The sequence below is a fragment of the Tigriopus californicus genome, chromosome 9 (assembly GCF_007210705.1).
Source record: "Tigriopus californicus strain San Diego chromosome 9, Tcal_SD_v2.1, whole genome shotgun sequence".
In the NCBI taxonomy this organism is placed as follows: Eukaryota; Metazoa; Arthropoda; class Copepoda; order Harpacticoida; family Harpacticidae; genus Tigriopus; species Tigriopus californicus.
Window position 1 is genome coordinate 10,936,665 of NC_081448.1, and position 9,284 is coordinate 10,945,948.

At 40.7% G+C, this 9,284-nt stretch overlaps 1 protein-coding gene across 1 annotated transcript in view; it reads right to left on the bottom strand.

The window, feature by feature from the left end:
• LOC131887160 (uncharacterized) overlaps window positions 1-2,173 on the bottom strand; it is a 3,767-nt gene extending 1,594 nt beyond the window's left edge. The window contains exons 1-2 of the mRNA XM_059235692.1: window positions 1,807-2,173; window positions 1,509-1,747 (exon numbers count right to left, since the gene is read on the bottom strand). Of these exons, the coding sequence (XP_059091675.1) occupies window positions 1,509-1,747; window positions 1,807-2,054 (487 nt within the window). The 5' untranslated portion in view covers window positions 2,055-2,173. The remainder of the gene's footprint in view (window positions 1-1,508; window positions 1,748-1,806) is intronic.
• Between the last annotated feature and the right edge of the window lie 7,111 nt (window positions 2,174-9,284).

Below are 9,284 nucleotides of genomic sequence, written 5' to 3' on the forward strand. Positions count from 1 at the left end.
TAATTGACGTTAAGGACTAATCAGCGAGCACTTAAATAGAAGATCAATGAAAGGTAAAAGGAAGGAAACCTCTCAGGTTCGAAATGTTGCCCTATAATTAATACGTAAAGAAGGAGAACAAATAAAAAAAGAAGTTACTTTTGTTTGTTTGGTTTTTTTTGTTACGAAGTCAGATGGCAACTCTCTCGATCGGCCTGCCATCTGATTTTGGGTGTCCCAATTGACGGATATTCCCGCTTCGTCGTCACAGCCCAACATTAATTATTACCTGACCCTCGGGAATGGTCGCAGGTTCGCCCATTTAAGCTATTAAATCAGCAACTCATGCTGTAATCTAAATACCACGGAGAAGCTTGGACTTGGCTAGCCAGGGATCGTACCAGGATTCGCTTATTGGAAAGCGGATGCTCTACCAATACAGTACCCTAGCAAGACTTTTACTTCTATTTCACTTCCACTTTCACTTTCAAGCTCCAAGTCCCAAAGTTCGAGGTCAACAATAAAAAATCTGCAAAGTTATTAATTCACTCGAACTTAGAAAACTATTTAGGGTCTTAGCTCAAGAAAGTGGCATATTTGTGAAACGCTGCAGAACCAAAACAAAATGAGTGATATTTTGAAGTCAAAAAATATTTAATGCATATTTCAACACCCCTGCCTTGGAACCCTTGACTGCGAAGGTTTCGACCCCAGACGCCTGATCTTTCGGAGATTGGGCTTTAGGATGTGACCTTCTTCTCTCTACATATCTCTTACATTGGTTGATCTTCAGATTGTGGTGCACCATTCTAATAACAAGGGCTGGATTTCAGAGCTCTTGTTATTGAGATTTGGAGATAAAGACTGAATGAACACTGTCTAAGGCGGAAAATGCTCAGACGCGACCAAAAAGCGTCCGTTAGTACTTCGACCTCTTGGAAAAAAAATCGCTTTTTGTTGAAATACTAGAGAGACATATGCTTATTTGTTTGGCAAATAATATTTTACACCATAAGTTCTCAAACTTTTCTTAGGCGCAGACCAATCTTTTTGAGGGCTTTCTTACCGCTACTGGCAATGGAATTCCCAGCACTTCAAAACGAAAAAGCACTATTTCATTTTACTTTACTTTATATTCATGTAATATCTGATCCACCAACGAATTTAGTTGTCTGGGCCATGGATCCACGGTTCCTGTGTTTTCCCACGTCCCGGAACTAAGTGTCTCCAACAAAATATCTCTTTCAACGTACAAGCATGCCCAAAAGACTCCGTTTTGGTATGTCCATCTCTAATAGGTCTTCATGTCGAATATTAACGTAATAGAAATGTCATTTTCATACTAGTTCAACGATACGAAACGCACGTTAAGCCTTTTTGATCCTAAGACCTGGGACAAAGCTCATGGAGGTTTTTTAATATATGTGGTATCAGATACCTTTCGTGCCTTCTCGGAACACTGTGCAGTTCTAACCTTTCTTGCCCTCAGCCAATGTTAAAAACTACGTTTCAAATTCCTTGAGGCTTACCTATATCACCGGCGTAACACAAATCCAAGAGATCATTGTGACAAAATAAATCGCAAAGGGCGGACACATTTACGCGATCATGGTAAATGCGCATCACATAGCCCGGATAAAATTTTGGTAAGTCTTGAAGATTATCCCTCAGGTCTTGCAACTTATATTTGGGATTATCAACACCAAATAGGCTGAACGAAATCACTCTTTGATTTGGCCCTCTGGTGGCGGAAAAATCGCTACAAGCACTGAAACAAAGACAATTGGAAGACAGCTATGCTTTAAACAAGTTATCAGTAGCCAGTACCTCTCTTCCAGCGTGGTCTCAATTTTCTTGCATTGGCACTGTTTATCCATGGATGAATCTTGGTTGGGTCCTAATTGAATTGGATCCATTAGAGGCGGAATATGCAGGTTCCGTAATGGTGAGTTAATATGATAATAGACAATCATGAAAGCAGTAACCACATTGTAGGCGCCTATCCCGACTAGAAACACAACTAAATCGTTGGAATAGCACCTTTGGGGCCACCTAAGCCGGAACTCTAGATCCATGTTCCATTCTTATATTAATTTTGAGCGGCCATTGCCCAACCAGCTTTTCATGTTTGATTCACTCTGTAATCGTAATGTGTTCAAGCAGTGCGCTAATTGTGACTAAGATTGCCACATGTTTGACAAAAGGAACTCATACGGAGGAAAGAGCCAGCCCGTGAAATGTCGAGTTTAATCGAACGAGCGACGTGTCGGGATGGTTCAATTTGGAGTGGATTCCGCCCAGAGGACTTGGAGTGAATAGAGCACAACAACTGAACCCTATGCACACTAGGAAGAGAAGCCAACTCTGTTTGAGAAAGGCACCTTCCTTGACGGGTTTGGAATGAAAGTGGGTGCGAAATCGTTGTGAGCGTGGAGTTTTGGGAACATCGAGCCCACGAGGATTTTGAGTGAACGGGCGCTATTGTTCTATGAGATCACTCTTGCGATTGAAGACACTTGTTTGGTGGATGTTAGTTTCCTGTTGTTTGTTTAAATCTAAAATAGCTCAATGCGTATATTTTTGGAAATTATTTGTCAACGTTGGAGTTCGAGTTCCCGCTTGTGACTCAAATGCATAAATAAATAGAGCATTTGTAATTTGACAACTAACTTAATCAGCAGAAAGTTGTGTTGAGGTTTCATTTGATTTTTGAAACGCTTAAGCGCTTGCAGTTGACTAATATATTTCGCCTTGATTTAAGGCTTACCGAGCCTCATAACTAGAGAGGACCAAATATGCATTAAAACTCGATTTAGGCCTTTAAATATGCATAAAAACTAGTCAAATTATGCACTTAGATATGCATTCATGCCAAAATGTGTAATCTAAATTGAAAAAGGTTTAATATCGGGAGGAGGGCAATTGCAAAATTTCGCCAGCGCCTAGCAGACTTCACCAAGATCTTTTTTTTATCAATATGCAGGGAGTGAGCCATTTATGTTTCAAGACATTGACATAGGAAACTTTTGGTCCAAGTCATAGATAACTATGATCAAAAACAACGTTATTGTCTTTGGCCTAACATTCTTTCTGTGGTCACGCACCTTTGACCAGCTTCCACCCAAAGCCCATCAACAACGGGAGCTGACAAAGGATCTGTTCAATCTGGCCCACCAACTGTACTGCAATCATCAAAACCTTCATCTCCACCCCTACCCACCTGGTTTTTTATCTTTATTGCGAGAGGCATGTCTCATTGGATAGAGATGTAAGGTGCATGATTGATAATACAAATGATTTCACACATGGCGATTTGCAGCCCATGCTGGATTCAAGGGTGGCCATTTGAGGCCGAACTAGAGGGCTTAGCCCTCTATGTAGATCGAACCAATGAACCCGAGTTCAACTTGGTCACGTATTAATCAAATGCGCTACAACCATCTCCCTCTTTTTAGTGCTTGGGATTCCCTAATCACTACTTCCAAGTGCACTGAACCGATTGAAGTCAATTTTGCTACAATATCACGTTCTAATCTACTATTTTATCCCTCTTCCCATCTTAAACACACTCACTTATTTACCTATTTTCATGTGCTTCTACACTCTCGTTGATACATTTTACGCATTGTCATGAGCAAGAGTTGTAACAAATGTTTATTACATTAAATTTGAATTTGTTTACGACGAAATCCCAGAATATTCATGAAAATATGCAAAGTTTGCAATATATGCGAATATTCTTGCTTTCAGACATAAAATGGATACTGAATATTTTGGCCGTGTCTGGTCATAACTGATATCTTAACTCTGTGCAAGCTGACCTCCGGCAAAAACTTTCTCCGGCACTTAGTGAGCTTCTGTAATGCTGGAACAATCAGGACCACATGTATTGGGACTTGCAATTACATTCGTTCATAACGATGGAGCCGAAAACTTTAAGATTTCAGGATGTACAATTAGAAACTTGATTTTCAATCAAACTTGAACCTTAAAAGATATTGATTTCTAAAGAAAGACGAAAAATAATTGTATAGGGATTGATCCACTAATGAACACAGGAATTCTCCTCATGAAACAAATTGTATAACAAAAAATTGAAAGCCTACATCGCCCTCCCACAAAATTCACTGCTGTGGCTAGAATAGAAATTAATTCTTAGACCGAGAGCTAAGAGTATATATATGTATAGACTGCTCGTTCAAATCGTTAGGCTGACTTGGCATTTCTTGGCACTAAGCTGTTATTTTGGCGCTCTCGTAGCAGCAGTTCAGCTGATGCCAAAGCCAACTTGGTGGCAAAACATTGAATTCTGTAGTAGAAAAAACATCCAGTGAGAGTGTTACATTGTAGTTTAATCCTATCCGTGGCCCATTAATTGTCAAAGTGAGTGGTCGATAGAGGCACGGCATGGTTTCCCAGAGGGCGTGGGTCCGACTCTCGCCTTCAGAGATAACCTATTCATCAACCACGGCCAAGGAGGCCGGCCCTGAGGTCAACTTATGGCCGTTCCACATCTTCCGTTTTTGGGTCAGCTGATATTTTGGTCCTTCGAGAAGAGAACAAACCTAACTTAACCTAACCTAACCTAACCTAACCTTTCGGTTGCAAGGGCCTGGGGGCGACTAGGTTGCGGCGCAAGCCTGCGGCAGCTCGGTTGCAAGGGCCTCGAAAACAACGGCAGATTAGAGCTTAATTCTGCAATAAAAAAAAAAGATTCCGCGCATCGAGATTCGAACTCACGACAGACAAAAATCAGTTCAGGGTAACTCTAATCATGCGTGCACGACCATCGCAGTTTGTTTTGACATCTGGCAACCTTTTTATTTGAAGTAGATACATATCGAGAGAGTGGCAGCTGACCCAAAAATGGAAGACTTGTATTGACCATAAGGTCAACCTATCCAAAGCGCGAGGCCGTGTACCCATTACTTGATTGGCAAGTGAGCCCTCTTCAGCCAGGTAGAGGTACCTCCAGACCCGGGGGATTTTGCCCTTGGATTGACCAAGAATACCATTGGACCTTGAGAACCAAGTCAAAGGAACTTCAAGTTGACAACATCAACAGAGCAGTTGGAATAATGAGCGGGCTATCCAAAGACATGAAAGCACTGTTGGAATAGTAGAGAACGCCACTCACAAGCAATATCCTCATTGAGTCAACCGGATATCATTGTTTCATCTCTCTTGGCGATGCTGTGGGTTCCATGACCAGCGGCCCAATCGGTCTGTTTGAATCAACTTTTTAAACCCCACCACCTCATGATCACTCGATCCCATCTGTTATGAGAACCCAATCAATGACTTTGGCCCAGAACGAGTATATGCCGGCATGAGAACGAGGTGCCGTGAAGATACGAATAATGGTCTTCCAGATCTTGCAAATTGAGATTTGAGGCCTTATAAAACGAGCAATATCTTCCCACACCTACCGTCAGCTCCCAAGACTTTGACTCAGACGGCAGCAAGGCTTAATCACGGACTAGAATGCGAAGGAAAGCCAAATTTTTTATCTCCTAAACCATTCAATTTATTCAAAAGAAGCACTTTGTACGACCACAAAAACTTGTGGAATAGATGAACTTGGCCAATTTTGAGCCCAAAACTACGCTTAGGGAACTGGTCAAAGTTATGCAGTAAGCTCTAAATAAAACTCAAATTTTAGCCTCTTAATCTGCACCATTACCTTTTGACAACATAACATTGAAACGAACTACTTTACTTGCGACTCTGGTCATGTCAGATTGTAAATTGTATGTAACTGTGTGTACAAATATCTTCTACTAAAAGCGATTCAAGGATAAGAGAATGAAGTGGTCAGTCAAGACTGATAAAATAGTTGATTGGAAAGCGAAAACACAATGAATTTGACTAGGATTGGTTCAGTGTACATGAAAAAAATGGAAAGGTGAATTGCAGATAGTACATAAATTGGCGGGTAGAGGGTAAATGATGAAATTCTTGGATATTGCAGAGAAGAGGATGGGCCAGATGAAACAGAGTCTGTTTTAGCTCCCGTCGTTGATGGCATTTGGCTGGGAGCCGAACAAAGGTGCGTGACCGCCAATACTCCGTAGGGATGTCGGGCCAAGGACGATAAGGTGTTAGCAAGTCCTTGAGCGGGAAGGACAACTTGTGTCCGGACATCACCTCCGGAAAGGTCAGGTTCCCAACACTGTTGGACACTAACCTTGCCAGCCCGATTGTGAGGGGCTCAGTTTCGCATAGAAAATGCGTCCATGCATTGTTGGCATATTGGGGCACGCACAGATATCTTTTGAGGAACTTAGTAAAGGTGGTATCGGCGGACTTCAGGGCGGATTGGGCGGAGTTTGGGAGCCAATGATGAAGGCTATAGAGGAAAATTGAGTGAATGTAGGTTCGGAAGAGTTTTTTATCCCAATGCATTAATTTGAAAAGTGGCTCAGAGTTGCTATGACCAAGAGCAAGCCGTTTTGGAGGGGAGCTCGTTCACCGTCCATATTTCAAGAAATTCGTGGCCAAAGATGCGGGCTTAGACCAAACCCATGATGAAGCGGAAGACATGGGTATTACGGGTCAAATCGAGACTAAACATGATTAGTTCCGCTACCTGGCTAAATTTGGTGGCCTATTTGTCAATGGTTTGAAACCTAAGCACTTCATACGACTTCAAAACCTACATAAGCTTTTGGCAACATAACTTTGAAACGATTTACGTGACAAGTAAATGATATAAAATGACCTAGATTTAATTGAAGAGTTTTACGTTTCTTATCTGATTACTTTTATTCGCAAAGTGGCTCAGAGTTGCCATGACCAAGAGCAGCCTAATTTGGCGGGAAGCTAGTTCGCAGTCCATATTTCTAGAAGTCCATGATTGATTGCACTTGATAAGTTTGTATTCTATATGAAAATAGGAAACTGTATAAAAAATAAATAATAAGCGCTGTACATTCCATTTCAGATGACTATTTTACGAAACATGCAATATTCTGATGAAATTCACTTTGCTCTGGTACAAGCAATGAACATTTAACTTATGAAGTGTTTTCATACTGAAAACTGAATTAAATTTATCATTTTCAAATACCGTGCTCCTCGATATGTCACGAAAGCAAGTATATCTGTTCAATTTTAAGCCCTTGTTTTATGTCCAATCCTGGTTCCATCATATTCATTTCTGAAAAGGCTGTGAAGACATCGATTAATTCGAGGTTTGTTGAGACAATTTTCCTCTGTTTCCGTGGGGTCACGAGACACATTTATCAGATATTTCATCAAATTATTTTTCTATTGAAAGTCTGTTTCATGCAATTAGTCTAACTAAGTTCACAAAGTAGTATTGTTGAACATTGGGAGCATTTCATTGCAAGGTCACTTTGTAAACTAAAAAATACCCTCTTACTAGTGCTATAAATTTCAAATCGTGCCACCAAATTATATGCAAGCGACCTCTGGCGTCACGGACCGCTTCTCCCTTTTAGTTCCTGGCTTGACCGAGAGCCATCACATCCATGAGCTGCATCAAAATATATTACAACGTTACAGTAAAGCTTTGGCACCCTAAAGATAGCCCTCAAGCGTTAGTGTTATTCTACTTAATAGAAAGTGATAGCCGTTCAAAATTCTACAGGGTGAATCAAAAAGTACTTGGAAACAAACTGCAGTTACGCCCAAAGTGCTTAGACAAAAAGATCTAGTTTCAACTAGAGCCAGTATAGTAGAATATATAGAGTATAGTTCTATTATAGTGGCTCTAGTTTCAACAAGTATCAAATTCTACTGATTCTCCAACGACCCCCCACAGATTTACTCTGGGCTATTCCCGAATAAGGGTGACCAATCCCTATGAGTTAGGCCCTTAGAAAACAAAAGAACTTTTTGTAGTTATGCTTGGTCAGGCTTGTCAGGTGGTTTAACTTTAAAGTAGAAGAGTTAGCTTAGATTGCTAAATAAACCTCTTTTGAAATACCAAAACGAATAAAATTTATTAGTCCTTGGGTTACCGCGAGCACCAAAAACATGTGATGATATTCTAAAAATGTCTTTCAGAGATTTGAGTCACAGCAACTGATGTGAGCCAAGTACCGACAGGGCAAGTAGTCCGGTGCTTAACTTGCCCGGGTAGGAACTTGCCCCAACTTAGGTTTGTACACAGACACTTGAGGGGAAAATAGTGTGGCCGAAACTTAACGCGAGAAATTTTATACCAGGGCAAATTTAAAAAAACTTATACAAGTAAAGCAATAATGTGCACCAACAGTGACGCAGCAACGTGGCTTTGGTTCAATGACTGGTTTGTTTCTGGCAATCTGACTTTAGCTACGAACAAAAAAAATTCCTCATTTTGCGGTTTTCCTGAGCTAACCATCTGGACGAAAGCAGCAGAGTAGTTAAAAGCCAGATTATGATAGACCTGACTGTATAATCAGAGTGATAAGCGCCAGGGTTTTCAACGTCATTTCATTACGCATCTTTAATACTGTCTCTTGAGAAAAACAATCGACAGATGTATGTGTTTTCAGCACAGGTCCAAACGAACTAGAGCACGTTTCTTCAATCTTCCTCCAAAGGATGTTGACAACTCTTTAGAACTTGATTTTTTAGCACCATAGTAGCACCTCAATTCTTGGCGAAGCTTTCTTCTTTATGACATTCGTTTTTAACGTGAATTTGAGGTTTAGAATATAAAAAGTGGTGCTGGTGTAGTTCCTGCTAAAACTGAGCCCAGCTTTCTTGAGCAATGGGGGGAATCTTACGAGAGAAGATCCAACTTATGCATCAAGGTACAAACGTTTCTCGAACCAATATTTTTTTTTTTGTCTTTAAAAAATTGAGCCCTGGACTCTTAGAAAAAGTTTAAAAAAGAGCGAAGCTACTCGTCCATACCGGCTTTAGTGGTAGTGCTCCCAGATGATGAACAGTTCGATGGGTATATCTAGTTGAAGGTTAGCAAAGCTTTTCAAATGTGTGGTTAGATTTATTGGACACTTGAGTGCAGAGATAGTACAGTACCGTACAGCATTTAGAGAGGGATAAGAAAGGTAGGTGGTAGTGTAAGTCTTCAAGAGTACCGATGAGTTTCATCCCAACCCAGATGTGATCGTAGGGCTTGAAATGCGTTTTGAGAGCACCTTCAGGCCCTCGAGAATCCAGAGACCAATCCTTTGAAGCAACGAAATGTTTCAATTTATGTTCTAAAGTACGATCTTTTCTCGATCTAAGATTCACTCCTTCGCTTCGAAGAATTGGAATTAGGTTAGTCAACACAATGAAGGCCTCTTTTCTTCTTTCCCAGAGTCCTTCATGACTAAGTTAGATAAGGT